The following is a 15,473-nucleotide window of genomic DNA, read 5'->3' as shown; positions in this document are numbered from 1 at the left end:
AACATCAGTACAGTACTAAATATATCAAACTCAGTACAACATCAACTGCTACAGTACTTCTAAATATATCAAACTCAGTACAACATCAACTGCTACTTCTAAATATTTCAAACTCAGTATAACATCAACTGCTACTTCTAAATATATCAAACTCAGTACAACATCAACTGCTACTTCTAAATATATCAAACTCAGTACAACATCAACTGCTACAGTACTTCTAAATATATCAAACTCAGTACAACATCAACTGCTACTTCTAAATATTTCAAACTCAGTACAACATCAACTGCTACAGTACTTCTAAATATATCAAACTCAGTTTAACATCAACTGCCACTTCTGTTTACTGCCCACAGTGTCACTGTTAAACTCTTTCTATGGTGGTGTATGTGCCTACCCTTGGTCCAGGCATGCCAGGGAAGCCGATGATACCGGGAGATCCAATAGGGCCAGGGTAGCCTGGCCCGGCTGGGCGTCCGGGGAGACCGGGGAGTCCTGGTTCCCCTTTAGCCCTGTCAGCATAACCAGGCAGCCCGGGCAAACCCTGACGACCAGGCTGGCCTGGGAAACCCTTGTCACCTTGGGGCAGGGAGGCACAAAATGGCGACTGTAGGAGCTTGTTGGTGACACAGATTTGACAGAACCGCATGCTTTAGGAGCTTGTTGAAGACATACGTTTGGCACAAAATGGCTAAGGATTTATATTTGTAGCCTACCACCTACCTCTAGGTCCAGGGAAACCAGGTAGTCCGTTGGCACCGTTGTCGCCCCTCTGTCCCTTCTCCAGGTAATCTATTCTGGGGGGCAGAGCGGGTGGGCCAGGGAGACCACGGTAACCTTGGTCACCTGGATCACACACGCACACACACACGCAAAAGTGCGTATACATGCGCAAGCGCGCGTACACACATATGCACACACACACACACACACACACACACACACACACACACACACACTATTCATTATGTCAGACCAGAATGATGAACTGTCAAGACTATTCATTATGTCAGACCAGAATGATGAACTGTCAGACCAGAATGATGAACTGTCAGACTATTCACATGTCAGACCAGAATGATGAACTGTCAGACCAGAATGATGAACTGTCAGACCAGAATGATGAATTCATTGAACTGTCAGACCAGAATGATGAACTGTCAAGACTATTCATTCATTATGTCAGACCAGAATGATGAACTGTCAGACCAGAATGATGAACTGTCAGACTATTCATTTGTCAGACCAGAATGATGAACTGTCAAGACTATTCATTATGTCAGACCAGAATGATGAACTGTCAGACCAGAATGATGAACTGTCAGACCAGAATGATGAACTGTCAGACAATTCATTATGTCAGACCAGAATGATGAACTGTCAGACCAGAATGATGAACTGTCAGACTATTCATTGTCAGACCAGAATGATGAACTGTCAGACCAGAATGATGAACTGTCAGACTATTCATTGTCAGACCAGAATGATGAACTGTCAGACCAGAATGATGAACTGTCAGACTATTCATTATGTCAGACCAGAATGATGAACTATCAGACTATTCATTATGTCAGACCAGAATGATGAACTGTCAAGACTATTCATTATGTCAGACCAGAATGATGAACTGTCAGACCAGAATGATGAACTGTCAGACCAGAATGATGAACTGTCAGACCAGAATGATGAACTGTCAGACCCTATCCACTCTCTTCCCATCATTCCATTGATTCTGTCATTCCCAATCCTGTACCTTTAGGTCCTGGCGCTCCGAAGTCACCGGGCAGGCCGTCTTTTCCTGAGAACCCCAGAGCTCCTTTACCTCCTGGTCCACCAGGTCTTCCAGGGTTACCTGGCATTCCGGGGAAACCTACCAGTCCAGGGTAACCGCTCTCGCCTGTGAGTGGGGAAAACAAAGATGTTTAAAAATGCCTATAGTGGATCTGACGAAGATCTACTTTTGGATCGAAGTGTTGTAACTGTTTTTGCCAAATAAAGATGGAGGAATAGTGTGTACAGGTCCTGCTTATCTCTAGAAAGTCCCATCTAAGTTAGCTATGGATCTTTAATTGATAATACGTATCCCCCCTTACCCTTCCTTCCTGGTCCCCCAGGGATGCCGTTTCTTCCCCCTGGGCCCGGTGGTCCCAGAAGGCCCCTGAGTCCTGATGATCCATCCCCTCCTGGTTGTCCTGGTTGTCCCTTCCTCCCAGTCGGGCCTGGGTAGCCCGTGTCACCTCTGGCTCCTTTTAAACCGGGGTAGCCTGGGTGGGGATCGGGAGGACACAGTCAGGCATAACACTTCTGGGAATCAAAGGAGTACATTCAATGACATTCAAAAAGGGAGGGAGAAATGCTGATAAATACAAATATAGAAACATTACATGAATATAACATTGTAACATGCTGTCAGAAACACAACTTACCTTTATTGTACTGTCAGACTATTCATTATGTCAGACCAGAATGATGAACTGTCAGACTACACAACATACCTTGCTGTCCATAAGCAGTACTATTGTAATATGCAGTATCAAAATTACAATGAAAAGGATTTTGACAATTCAGAATGAAACATACAGTATGAGCCGACACACGGAAGGCATGTCCAGTTACATTCTTTCCTGTCGTAGTTTAAGATGCAATTGTACATAAGGGTTCAGGTTGCTGAATGAATGAATTAAAAGGTAGAATAGGCACATGGGTATAAAGTATTACCTCTGGTTAACATATTTGACTGTAACCAGTAAAATATCTTATCAAGGGATGAAAAATGATCATGCCAATGTTTATGATAAAATATACTGTACACTCAAGTGCAATTCCAGAGTAAAATGAGATAGCTCAAACATATAAATACACTCTAGAAAGCCTTCTATGGTTGCTGTCTTCTGGAAGTTTCTAGAAAGCCTTCTGTGGTTGCTGTCTTCTACACGTTTCTAGAACAGGCATCTATGGTTGCTGTCTTCTAGAAGTTTCTAGAAAGCCTTCTGTGGATGCTGTCTTCTACACGTTTCTAGAACATGCTTCTATGGTTGCTGTCTTCTAGAAGTTTATAGAACAAGCTTCCGTGGTTGCTGTCTTCTAGAAGTTTCTAGAAAGCCCTCTATGGTTGCTGTCTTCTAGAACAGGCTTCTAGGCTCGACGTTTTAGGTGAGTGGGTTGGATAGCTAAGATGTGGTCAAGGGTTCACACAAGCTTATCAATGTTACAGCGACACACACACCTGCTTTAGTTAAGTTTAGTCAGGGTTTCAAACTACTATTTCTTCCATATCTTTCTTTGGACTCAAATGCTCTGGGTTTAAATCCATCGGGAGTTCTAGACGCAGGTTGTTCTAAAATGTGACACTCCAAAGGAGCATTGAGAGGTGGTGAGATGGGCAGAGGGGGGTGAGTGGGGTTGTTCTGAGATGGAGAAGTGGTCTGAGATGGAGTGAGGGATGGAGGGATGAATGGAAGGGAGTAGCTCACCTTGACAGCCTAGGGAGAGACCCAACACCAAAAAGAGAGGGATGGAAGGATGATAGGATGGATGGAGATGATGGTGAAGAGAGAAAGAGGGTGAGGAGATGCCTTTGGTGATGGAGATCACAAACAGGCAACCAGTGGATTTACAGGCAAGCAAACTGAAGGTTCAGGAAATAGAGAGAACATATCTATAAAGGAGAGGATTGGTGGGGAGCCTTCACAATCAACAAAGGCATGAAAGAGGAGAGAGTATCTGTGTGTTCTCTCTTTGGGCTAAAAGGAGGAGAGAGTCTCTGTGTGTTCTCTCTTTGGGCTAAAAGGAGGAGAGAGTCTCTCTGTGTGTTCTCTCTGTGGGCTAAAAGGAGGAGAGAGTCTGTGTGTTCTCTCTGTGGGCTAAAAGGAGGAGGGAGTCTCTGTGTGTTCTCTCTGTGGGCTAAAAGGAGGAGAGAGTCTCTGTGTGTTTTCTCTGTGGGCTAAAAGGAAACACAACAAGTAGAAGATATCTGGGAGCTGGAATGAATGGATTCAATGAATTAATGACAACATTCCCAAACATTCTGGACAAAATTCCTACTGGGTTTCAATTAGTCAGCGTTCTGAGTTCCGACTCTCACCTGGAGAACCGGGAAATCCTTTGCTTCCGGCTGGGCCAGCAGGACCGGGAAATCCATTGCCTCTGTCTCCAGGAAGTCCGGGAAGACCTAGAGTTCCGGGGTAGCCATCCGTACCGCGCTCACCCTTAGCTCCGGGAATGCCCGACCGACCATCAAAACCTGGGATAATACGGGACACAAGGTAAGATACAGCAGGGCCCACAGGAACATACAGCACAGATAGACAGAGCCACATAGAAACATCCCCACTAAATAATATGTGAAGCATCAATGCGGGCATTTTAAAGGCTTTATGAAGGCTTTGAAGTTGTAGGTAGTTTAAAGCGTTTTCATAGAGAGACAGACAGACAGACAGACTAACTGTCACACCCTGATCTGTTTCACCTGTCCTTGTGCTTGTCTCCACCCCCCTCCAGCTGTCGCCCATCTTCCCCATTATCCATTTCTACCTGTGTTTTCTGTCTGTCTGTGGCACTTCCTCTTGTTTGTTCAAGTCAAACAACATTTTTTTGTCTCAGCTCCTGCTTTTCCCCAGTCTCTCTTTTTCTCGCCCTCCTGGTTTTGACCCTTGCCTGTCCTGACTCTAAGCCCGCGTGCCTGACCACTCTGCCTGACCCTGAGCCTGCCTGCCGTCAGGTAACCGTTGCCTCTGGTTTACTGACCCCTGCCTGACCTCGACCTGTCTATAACCCCTGTGGGATTATTAAACGGTGGTTAACTCGACGTTGTCTGTATCTGGGTCTTACCTTCAAACATGATACAGACAGATAGATGACTGGTTACATAGACATTTTATTGGTTCCTGAAGGGATCTTCATTAGATGATTAGGTAGTTATCATGCTGAGACCCACCTGATCCTCCGGGAAGTCCTGATGCTCCTGGCTCTCCCTTGTCTCCTGGTCCTCCTGGGAACCCAGGTGTTCCAGGGAGCCCTGTTGAGGACCCCAGCACCTCCCCCGGCCGGCCCTTCCCCCCTGGCCTCCCCGGGAGCCCGTTCTTCCCTGGGGCCCCTGGACGACCCTCGCCTGGGATACCTGGGCCACCCGCATCTCCTCTGGGGCCAGGGAAACCTGGGAGAGAGGGAGGATGAGGATAGAGTTGGTTCAATTCCATACATCTTTACTTTCACTATTATTTATGCCATTTAGCAGACACTCAAGGCCATTCGTTGTTGGCAGAAATCAAAAGATTAAGTGGAAGTCATAGGAAAGTTCAGTCAGTTTAATTCAGCAAATATTTATTGGCAGTAATTGGCAGCAATTACAAAAGCCAGTCTAACCAGAAGTCATATACTATAAATATCAACAATGGACCATAGATATCAGTGGTCAGTGGATGATCAGTTGATGGTCAGATGATGGTCAGTAGATGGTTAGTAGATGGTCAGTAGAGGTTCAGTAGATGGTCAGTAGATGATCAGTAAATGATCAGTAGATGGTTAGTAGATGGTCATGTTGGAAAGGAAAAGAGTGGTGAATGGTGATAAGGTCAAATAGGAGGGGCAACAATAGCTGTGTTTTTACCTTGTGGCCCAGGCTGGCCCCCGTAACCTGGGTCTCCTCTCTCTCCCTTCCCTCCGTCAAAACCGGGCCGACCGGGGCCACCTGGGAAACCTGGCTCGCCCTTGGGACCTACACACACACACACATACACACACACATTGCCGACCTCTGTGTAAAAAATAATTGTCAAATGACAAAACAGGAAGTGTTGCCATGGTGATGAAGTCTGTTTGTTACCTAGTCTTCCAGGTATTCCGGGGAGGCCTGGGATTCCATCCTCACCAGGTAGACGACATGGTAGCGTCAGCCCTAGTAACAGTCAGTCAGATCACGGTTAACACACACACACTGGAGTAAAGCCCTCTATGTCTCAGTAAAACTGGTACAACACCACCGGAAGATTATAGTACAGTCTAGCTTATACATCCATATTGGTCATCACTGTAACACATTACTGTTATTCGTTAAGACTTCATGTTTGTTTATGGATTTGCATTGATGTGATAATGATTCTGTTAGATTATGGTGAGGATATAATGTCAGTGTGTTGATTTAAAAGTAGTAAGTCATTGACAAAACCAATGCTAATAGTTATGGCCTGTTAAAAGTGATTCACATTTAGTAAGTAACTGAATGTCTTTTCTTTGGTATTATTAAGGTCTGATTGGCTAGCCGTCATCGTAGTCCCCCCTCCAACTTGGTATTATTAAGGTCTGATTGGCTAGCCGCCATCGTAGTCCCCCCTCCAACTTGGTATTATTAAGGTCTGATTGGCTAGCCGCCATCGTAGTCCCCCTTCCAACTTGGTATTATTAAGGTCTGATTGGCTAGCCGCCATCGTAGTCCCCCTTCCAACTTGGTATTATTAAGGTCTGATTGGCTAGCCGCCATCGTAGTCCCCCTCCAACTTGGTATTATTAAGGTCTGATTGGCTACCCGCCATCGTAGTCCCCCTCCAACTTGGTATTATTAAGGTCTGATTGGCTAGCCGCCATCGTAGTCCCCATCCAACTTGGTATGATTAAGGTCTGATTGGCTAGCCGCCATCGTAGTCCCCTTCCAACTTGGTATTATTAAGGTCTGATTGGCTACCCGCCATCGTAGTCTCCCCTCCAACTTGGTATGATTAAGGTCTGATTGGCTAGCCGCCATCGTAGTCCCCCCTCCAACTTGGTATTATTAAGGTCTGATTGGCTACCCGCCATCGTAGTCTCCCCTCCAACTTGGTATGATTAAGGTCTGATTGGCTAGCCGCCATCGTAGTCCCCCCTCCAACTTGGTATGATTAAGGTCTGATTGGCTAGCTGCCATCGTAGTCCCCCTCCAACTTGGTATGATTAAGGTCTGATTGGCTAGCCGCCATCGTAGTCCCCCCTCCAACTTGGTATTATTAAGGTCTGATTGGCTACCCGCCATCGTAGTCTCCCCTCCAACTTGGTATGATTAAGGTCTGATTGGCTAGCCGCCATCGTAGTCCCCCTCCAACTTGGTATTATTAAGGTCTGATTGGCTACCCGCCATCGTAGTCTCCCCTCCAACTTGGTATGATTAAGGTCTGATTGGCTAGCCGCCATCGTAGTCCCCCTCCAACTTGGTATTATTAAGGTCTGATTGGCTACCCGCCATCGTAGTCCCCCCTCCAACTTGGTTAAGCACTTAGCAGAGGCAAAGCTTAATGCATGCGCCAGCAACTCTGATTGGAGCAGAAGGAGTAAAGTAGTGCACTGCTAACTGCCACTGAAAGCTCCTAACCATGGGAACATTAAGGTCCTAACCATGGGAACATTAAGGTCCTAACCATGGGAACATTAAGGTCCTAACCATGGGAACATTAAGCTCCTAACCATGGGAACATTAAGCTCCTAACCATGGGAACATTAAGCTCCTAACCATGGGAACATTAAGCTCCTAACCATGGGAACATTAAGCTCCTAACCATGGGAACATTAAGGTACTAACCAGAGAGATGTAGCTCGGAACGTAGCTCTGGTCCAGGGCATCACATGCGGCTTGCTGTTGCTAGCCACCCTGGACAAGAGCTACTGGGAACTCAACACTGGTCAACATGTCCATCATCATGTGTCAATCATCAACTGAGTCAAGCCCAATGGAATCCCAATCATGTGGTGCAACAAGGAGCTTCCATCTGTGACATTATGAACAAACGGTGGACACGTCCTTTCTGTGCCATGACAAGGTTCAAATGAGCAGTTGGGATGTTTCATTCAAACAGTGGCCACTGGATTATCTAGTATCTCCTGAGCCACAGGTACAGTACACAGTACCGTGGCCAACTGTCTGTCATCCATTTTGACACCAAAACCATTCCATCTGAGAATGGAATCCTATTGTCTTGGAACTCCCGGTGGCAAAATGGCTGCCTTTGAAACTGAATCTCAAACAGAGTTGCCCTAAAAGACTATATCTAGGGCTCGGGTTTCTGTCCAGGGCAGTTAGCTTCTCACCTCCCTCTGCATCATTAACCCCCTCCTGCCCACAGCTGTCACCTGGTCAGACAAACATGCACAGGATCAGAGGGATGGAGGGATGAAAATAGAGAGAAGAAGAGGGGGAAGAAATAAAGAGAGAGAGAAATAAAGAATGATAGAAAGAAAGTAAGAGAGACGGGGAGAGATACTGGGAGGACAGGACGGTAGAAGGCAAGCCAATCAAGGTCATTCAGGTCATTTGCATATAGTCAAGCCAATCAATGCATAAACCAAATAAAATAATTAAATCAAACAATCAGCAAATAAGAGGTTAGAGATTCAGCTCATTCAGTTAAGGTACAAGCAAAATAAAAATAATTCTGAGATGTTGGGCCAAGTTTATTGTTTTCCGGAAGAGGAGAGAAATAGAGGGAGAAAGTGATATTATCAAAATGATGTAGCTACTGTTTATAGTAACTTAATTAAACTACAACAAAAAATATATTACTTATGTATTTGCATTGCACTCTTTTTCTCTCTCTCTTTTCAGAAGAGAATAACATGTTGTATTCAAAATAACTTTTAGCATTAGCTTTATTGTGCCAGAAAACTTAAGCAACAGTCACACACACGTTCATTCATATGAGTGGCAAAAAGCTGTTGGGTTTTGTGTCATTCAGTCTCAGAGAAGAGTCAGCTAGCTAGTAAAATTTGAGTCCAATGGTGTTTCTTTATTGCTTTTATAAATACGGTGTCCATATTAGGCAATCCTAATTCTTCAGCAGGACTCCATATTAGGCAATCCTAATTCTTCAGCAGGACTCCATATTAGGCAATCCTAATTCTTCAGCAGAACTCCATATTAGGCAATCCTAATTTTTCAGCAGGACTCCATATTAGGCAATCCTAATTCTTCAGCAGGACTCCATATTAGGCAATCCTAATTCTTCAGCAGGACTCCATATTAGGCAATCCTAATTCTTCAGCAGGACTCCATATTAGGACATCTTAATGTTTCAGCAGGACTCCATATTAGGCAATCCTAATTATTCAGCAGGACTCCATATTAGGACATCTTAATGTTTCAGCAGGACTCCATATTAGGCAATCCTAATTATTCAGCAGGACTCCATATTAGGACATCTTATGGTTTCAGCAGGACTGCATATTAGGACATCTTAATGTTTCTGCAGGACTCCATATTAGGACATCCTAATGTTACAGCAGGACTCCATATTAAGACATCCTAATATTACAGCAGGACTTCATATTAGGACATCCTAATGTTACAGCAGGACTCCATATTAAGACATCCCAATGTTACAGCAGGACTCCATATTAGGACATCCTAATGTTACAGCAGGACTCCATATTAGGACATCCCAATGTTTCAGCAGGACTCCATATTAGGATATCCTAATGTTTCAGCAGGACTCCTGTCATTGTCATCAGGTATTGTCAGTCTCCTGAACACTTAGTCTAAATTATCATTACATTAACATCCAACTTGTATTCCTTTTTCCCAAAACATATCAGTTTCTCTCTCCTCTGAGATTGAAGAATCACAGGACAGCAGTAGCATAATCACAGTAAATTAATTACTGTTGATCTGTGTGAATCGATTAAGCAGCTAGCTAGAGGAAGGATAAGCACATTAATGACGCCCATTAATAAACCCACCACCTGCCTGAAAGGGAATGAATGTTGGGAGGAGAACCGTGTAGATGTAGCAAGCTGCGAGAATGGCTCCTTATTGTTCTGTATGTTCCAATTATGCTGCTTTTCTATGTACCTGTAGTTTATGGTTGGCTGTGGTACAGAAATACGTTGTGTTGTTCACACAATGGGAAGTAAGAGTGATTCTCAGAAGTCGATCTGTTAGACAGTTTGATGGACTATATAGTTCTCCTGTGGAGAGAATAGGAGGTACTGTATGTGTGGAAGACACATTTCACTTGAATGCATTCAGCTGTACAACTGACTAATTATCCCCCTTTCCCTCTCTCCCTCTCTCCCTCTCTCCCTCTCTCCCTCTCTCCACTCCCCCTCATTGGGTGTCTGCAGTGGCACATACCTGGAGGGCCAGGTAAACCAGGTTGCCCTGGTAACCCTGCAAAGCCCGAGTCGCCTGGAAACCCACGGGAGCCGATGGAACCCTGGTAGCCAATCCCGTTCTGTCCAGGTTCACCGGCGCGACCTTTGGCGCCAGAGAACCCTGGGAATCCTCTCTCTCCAATGGTTCCATAGCCATCAACATCAGCCTGAGGAGAGGATCATGTCTGTTAAAAGGAATACTTAGGGATTTTGACAATGAGACCCTTTATCTACTTCCCCAGAGTCAGATGAACACGCGTAAACCATCGTTATGTCTCTGTGTGCAGTTTGAAGGAAGTTGCTAACAAGCGCTAACACAATTGCTAATTAGCGTTAGCCCAATGACTGGAAGTCTATGGTTACCTGCTAGCAGCATTGGCTCACCAAACTACCTCTAACTTATTTTATACTGGACACAGACATAAAAATGGTAGTGTGTGTGTGTGTGTGTATATGTATGTGTGTGTGTGTGTATGTGTGTGTGTGTGTGTGTGTGTGTGTGTGTGTGTGTGTGTGTGTGTGTGTGTGTGTGTGTGTGTGTGTGTGACTCACAGGAGGTCCAGGCTGTCCGGGGGACCCAGGAAGTCCGTCTCTCCCGGGTCGGCCCATGTTTCCAGGGGGCCCTCGAAGGCCCTGGGCCCCCTGTTCACCCTGGATCCCTCCACTGAACGAGGGGTAGAAGGAGGCACCCTTTTCTCCTTTACGCCCGAAGAAACCCCTCTCGCCCACACGGCCCTGAGGGGAGAAGAAGAGGTGTTATCATCACACAGTTTGTCAGTATACCTCAGATTTGTAAACTCATTAGTGTACACTATCATAGTTTGAGAATTGTAAACATTGAACAGAGGAAAGAGAGTAGACAACTGCTTAATTTTTAAAACTTATTTGGAGAACATTTTGGTCACTGGAAACTTACAGGTGTTCCTGGTTGTCCTCCGAAACCGGGTATGCCTGGGTCTCCACTTTCGCCCTTCCTGCCGAAGGCACCAGGTCTTCCATCAGACCCAGGAGCCCCCGGAGCCCCCACCCCACCCGTGGTGTCTCCTCCCAGGCAGTTACAGTCACCCAGTTCCCCTGGACCACAGAGGAAGATGGAGGTAAGGAGTTTAGGATCGAGATGTAGAAAAGCTTTATTGCCCTGACATCGGGCAATTTGATTTGTAACTTTATGAAAACACAACACCTAAGAGGTGTTGGAAAGGAATTGGGTTTGAGAGTTATAGTGTAAAATGGCTGTACAGAAGCCTGAGCACGTACTGTGTGTATGTGAGTTTGCGTGTGTGTTCGCGTGCATGCGCCTTTGTGTGTGTGTGTGCATGATTGTGAGTGTGCGTGTGTGTGTGTTACTTCTAGGTTAGACTACTGCAATGCTCTACTTTCCGGCTACCCGAATAAAGACCTAAATAAACTTCAGTTAATGCTAAATACGGCTATTAGAATCCTGACTAGAACCCCAAAATTGTATCATATTACTTCAGTGCTAGACTCCCTACACTGGCTTCCTGTCAAGGCAAGGGCTGATTTCACAGTTTTACTGCTAACCTACAAAGCATTACATAGGCTTGCTCCTACCTATCTTTCCGATTAGGTCCTGCCGTATATAGTTCACCGTATATACTTTCTGAATGCCCTGTTTATATACCTACACGTACGCTACGGTCACAAGACGCAGGCCTTCTTATTGTCCTTAGAATTTCTACGCAAACAGCTGGAGGCAGGGCTTTCTCCTATAGAGCTCAATTTTTATGGAATGGTCTGCCTAACCATGTGAGAGACGCAGACTCGGTCTCGACCTTTAAGTCTTTACTGAAGACTCATCTCTTCAGTGGGTCATATGATTGAGTGTAGTCTGGCCCAGGAGTGTGAAGGTGAACGGAAAGGCTCTGGAGCAACGAACCGCCCTTGCTGTCTCTGCCTGGTCGGTTCCCCTCTTTCCACTGGGATTCTCTACCTCTAACCCTATTACAGGAGCTGAGTCACTTGCTTACTGGTGCTCTTCCATGCCGTCCCTAGGAGGGGGTGCGTCACTTGAGTGGGTTGAGTCACTGACGTGATCTTCCTGTCTGGGTTGGCGCCCCCCCTTGGGTTGTGCCGTGGCGGAGATCTTTGTGGGCTATACTCGGCCTTGTCTCAGGATGGTAAGTTGGTGGTTGAAGATATCCCTCTAGTGGTGTGGGGGCTGTGCTTTGATAAAGTGGGTGGGGTTATATCCTGCCTGTTTGGCCCTGTCCCGGGGTATCATCGGATGGGGCCACAGTGTCTCCTGACCCCCCCTGTCTCAGCCTCTAGTATTTATGCTGCAGTAGTTTATGTGTCTGGGGGCTAGGGTCAGTCTGTTATATCTGGAGTACTTCTCCTGTCTTATCCGGTGTCCTGTGTGAATTTAAGTATGCTCTCTCTAATTCTCTCTCTCTCTTTCTCTCTCTCGGAAGACCTGAGCCCTAGGACCATGCCTCAGGACTACCTGGCATGATGACTCCTTGCTGTCCCCAGTCCACCTGGCCGTGCTGCTGCTCCAGTTTCAACTGTTCTGCCTGCGGCTATGGAACCCTGACCTGTTCACCAGACGTGCTACCTGTCCCAGATCTGCTGTTTTCAACTCTCTAGAGACAGCAGGAGCGGTAGAGATACTCTTAATGATCGGCTATGAAAAGCCAACTAACATTTACTCCTGAGGTGCTGACTTGCTGCACCCTCGACAACTACTGTGATTATTATTATTTGACCATGCTGATCATTTATGAACATTTGAACATCTTGGCCATGTTCTGTTATAATCTCCACCCGGCACAGCCAGAAGAGGATTGGCCACCCCTCATAGCCTGGTTCCGCTCCAGGTTTTGGCCTTTCTAGGGAGTTTTTCCTAGCCACCGTGCTTCTACACCTGCATTGCTTGCTGTTTGGGGTTTTAGGCTGGGTTTCTGAATAGGGTTTTAGGCTTGTATAGCACTTTAGGTTTGTATAGCACTTTGTGACAGCTGATGTAAGAAGGGCTATATAAATAAATTGGATTTGATTTGTGTGTGTGTGGGTGTGGGTGTGGTGGATGTGGACAGTGTGTGTGTGTGTGTGTAACTGATGTGAAATGGCTAGCTAGTTAGCGGTGGTGCGCGCTAATAGCGTTTCAATCGGTGAGGTCACTTGCTCTGAGACCTTAAAGTAGTTGTTCCCCTTGCTCTGCAAGGGCTGTGGCTTTTGTTTCGTGATGGGTAACGATGCTTCGTGGGTGTCAGTTGTCTGTGTGTGCAGAGGGTCCCTGGTTTGAGCCCGGGTTTGGGTGAGGGGATGGACGAAAGCTATACTGTTACATTGATGCTGTTGACCCGGATCACTGGTTGCTGCGGAAAAGGAGGAGGTCAAAAGGGGGTGTGTGTAACCAATGTGAAATGGCTAATTAGCTGTGGTGCGCGCTAATAGCGTTTCAATCGGTGACTTCACTTGCTCTGAGACCTTAAAGTAGTTGGGCTGCGGCTTTTGTGGCGCGATGGGTTACAATGCTTCGGGGGTGGCTGTTGTTGATGTGTATAGAGGGTCCCTGGTTCGAGCCCAGGTAGGGGCGAGGAGAGGGACGGAAGCTATACTGGTGTGTGTGTGTGTGCGCAGTTGATATGGACAGTGTGTGTGTGCGTGCAATAGGAAGTCTTACCTTTGGGTCCTTTGTATCCGCTGGCTCCAGGTGGTCCCTGGCCTCCTGGTCGTCCTGGCGCTCCTGGTAGATTGTCAAACCTGCCGGGCTGGTTGTTGACTGAAACACACACACACACACAAACTTGAACTCTCACATAGAAACTGTTTATTTTATTTGGTCTGTTAGTTAGCTCATTTGTAATATGATGGGTTGGTCAATCTTTTGGACAAAACCAGGGGCGCAACTTTGGTTTATAAGTGGGGAGGGGGGGTCATAATTAGTATTATTTAAAAAAATGTATTCAGTCGGATAAACACTCCAAACAGCCGACCGCTCAGAATCGTCTGCATGGTCCTAAAGCACACGGTTGCCTTGTTTTGTGTCACATTCCAATGATAAAACTGGGAGGGAAAAAAATGTATGTCCCCCCCCCCCTCATCCCCAGTGATAGTTTTATTTCATTTATGTCACCTTTATTTAACCAGGTAGGCCAGTTGAGAACAAGTTCTCATTTGCAACTGCGACCTGGCCAAGATAAAGCAAAGCAGTTCAACACATACAACAACACAGAGTTACACATGGAGTAAACAAACATACCGTCAATAATACAGTAGAAAAATCTATATACAGTATGTGCACATGAGGTAGGATAAGAGATGAAAGGCAATAAATAGGCCATGGTGGCAAAGTAATTACAATATAGCAATAAAACACTGGAATGGTAGGATGTGCAGAAGCTGAATGTGCAAGTTGAGATATTGGGGTGCAAAGGAGCAAGATAAATAAATAAATACAGTATGGGGATGAGGTAGATTGGATGGGCTATTTACAGATGAGCTATGTACAGGTGCAGTGATCTGTGAGCTGCTCTGACAGCTGGTGCTTAAAGCTAGTGAGGGAGGTAAGAGTCTCCAGCTTCAGAGATTTTTGCAGTTCGTTCCAGTCATTGGCAGCAGAGAACTGGAAGGAGAGGCGGCCAAAGGAAGAATTGGCTTTGGGGGTAACCAGTGAGATATACCTGCTGGAGCACGTGCTACGAGTGGGTGCTGCTATGGTGACTAGTGAGCTGAGATAAGGCAGGGCTTTACCTAGCAGAGACTTGTAGATGACCTAGAGCCAGTGGGTTTTGCAACGATTATGAAGCGAGGTCCAGCCAACAAGATCATACAGGTCGCAGTTGTGGGTAGTATATGGGGCTTTGGTGACAAAACGGTTGGCACTGTGATAGACTGAATCCAATTTGTTGAGTAGAGTGTTGGAGGCTATTTTGTAAATGACATCGCCGAAGTCGAGGATGGTCAGTTTAAGTGTAAGTTTGGCAGCATGAGTGAAGGATGCTTTGTTGCGAAATAGGAAGCCGATTCTAGATTTCATTTTGGATTGGAGATGTTTAATGTGAGTCTGGAAAGAGAGTTTACAGTCTAACCAGACACCGAGGTATTTGTAGTTGTCCACATATTCTAAGTCAGAATCGTCCAGAGTAGTGATGCTGGACGGGCGGGCAGGTGCGGGCAGCGATCGGTTGAAGAGCATGCATTTAGTTTTACTTGCATTTAAGAGCAGTTGGAGGCCACGGAGGGAGAGTTGTATGGCATTGAAGCTCATCTGGAGGTTAGTTAACTTCTTCGATATAGGGGGCGCTCTTTTAATTTTTGGATGAAAAATGTTCCCGTTTTAAACAAGATATTTTGTCACGAAAAGATGCTCGACTATGCATATAATTGACAGTTTT

At 45.8% G+C, this 15,473-nt stretch overlaps 1 protein-coding gene across 1 annotated transcript in view; it reads right to left on the bottom strand.

Annotated features, from left to right (window-relative positions):
* The window catches only part of LOC112260956 (collagen alpha-6(IV) chain), a 252,425-nt gene that overhangs the window by 36,747 nt on the left and 200,205 nt on the right, over nt 1-15,473 (bottom strand). The window contains exons 20-31 of the mRNA XM_042329326.1: nt 13,760-13,858; nt 11,030-11,187; nt 10,666-10,848; nt 10,094-10,280; nt 5,828-5,899; nt 5,612-5,719; nt 4,940-5,158; nt 4,088-4,246; nt 2,097-2,267; nt 1,757-1,900; nt 727-849; nt 401-582 (exon numbers count right to left, since the gene is read on the bottom strand). Of these exons, the coding sequence (XP_042185260.1) occupies nt 401-582; nt 727-849; nt 1,757-1,900; nt 2,097-2,267; nt 4,088-4,246; nt 4,940-5,158; nt 5,612-5,719; nt 5,828-5,899; nt 10,094-10,280; nt 10,666-10,848; nt 11,030-11,187; nt 13,760-13,858 (1,805 nt within the window). The remainder of the gene's footprint in view (nt 1-400; nt 583-726; nt 850-1,756; nt 1,901-2,096; nt 2,268-4,087; nt 4,247-4,939; nt 5,159-5,611; nt 5,720-5,827; nt 5,900-10,093; nt 10,281-10,665; nt 10,849-11,029; nt 11,188-13,759; nt 13,859-15,473) is intronic.

The sequence above is a fragment of the Oncorhynchus tshawytscha genome, linkage group LG10, assembly GCF_018296145.1.
Source record: "Oncorhynchus tshawytscha isolate Ot180627B linkage group LG10, Otsh_v2.0, whole genome shotgun sequence".
Lineage (NCBI taxonomy): Eukaryota > Metazoa > Chordata > Actinopteri > Salmoniformes > Salmonidae > Oncorhynchus > Oncorhynchus tshawytscha.
The sequence above is the reverse complement of the archived record's forward strand: the minus strand, read 5'-3'. Positions and strand labels throughout refer to the sequence as shown.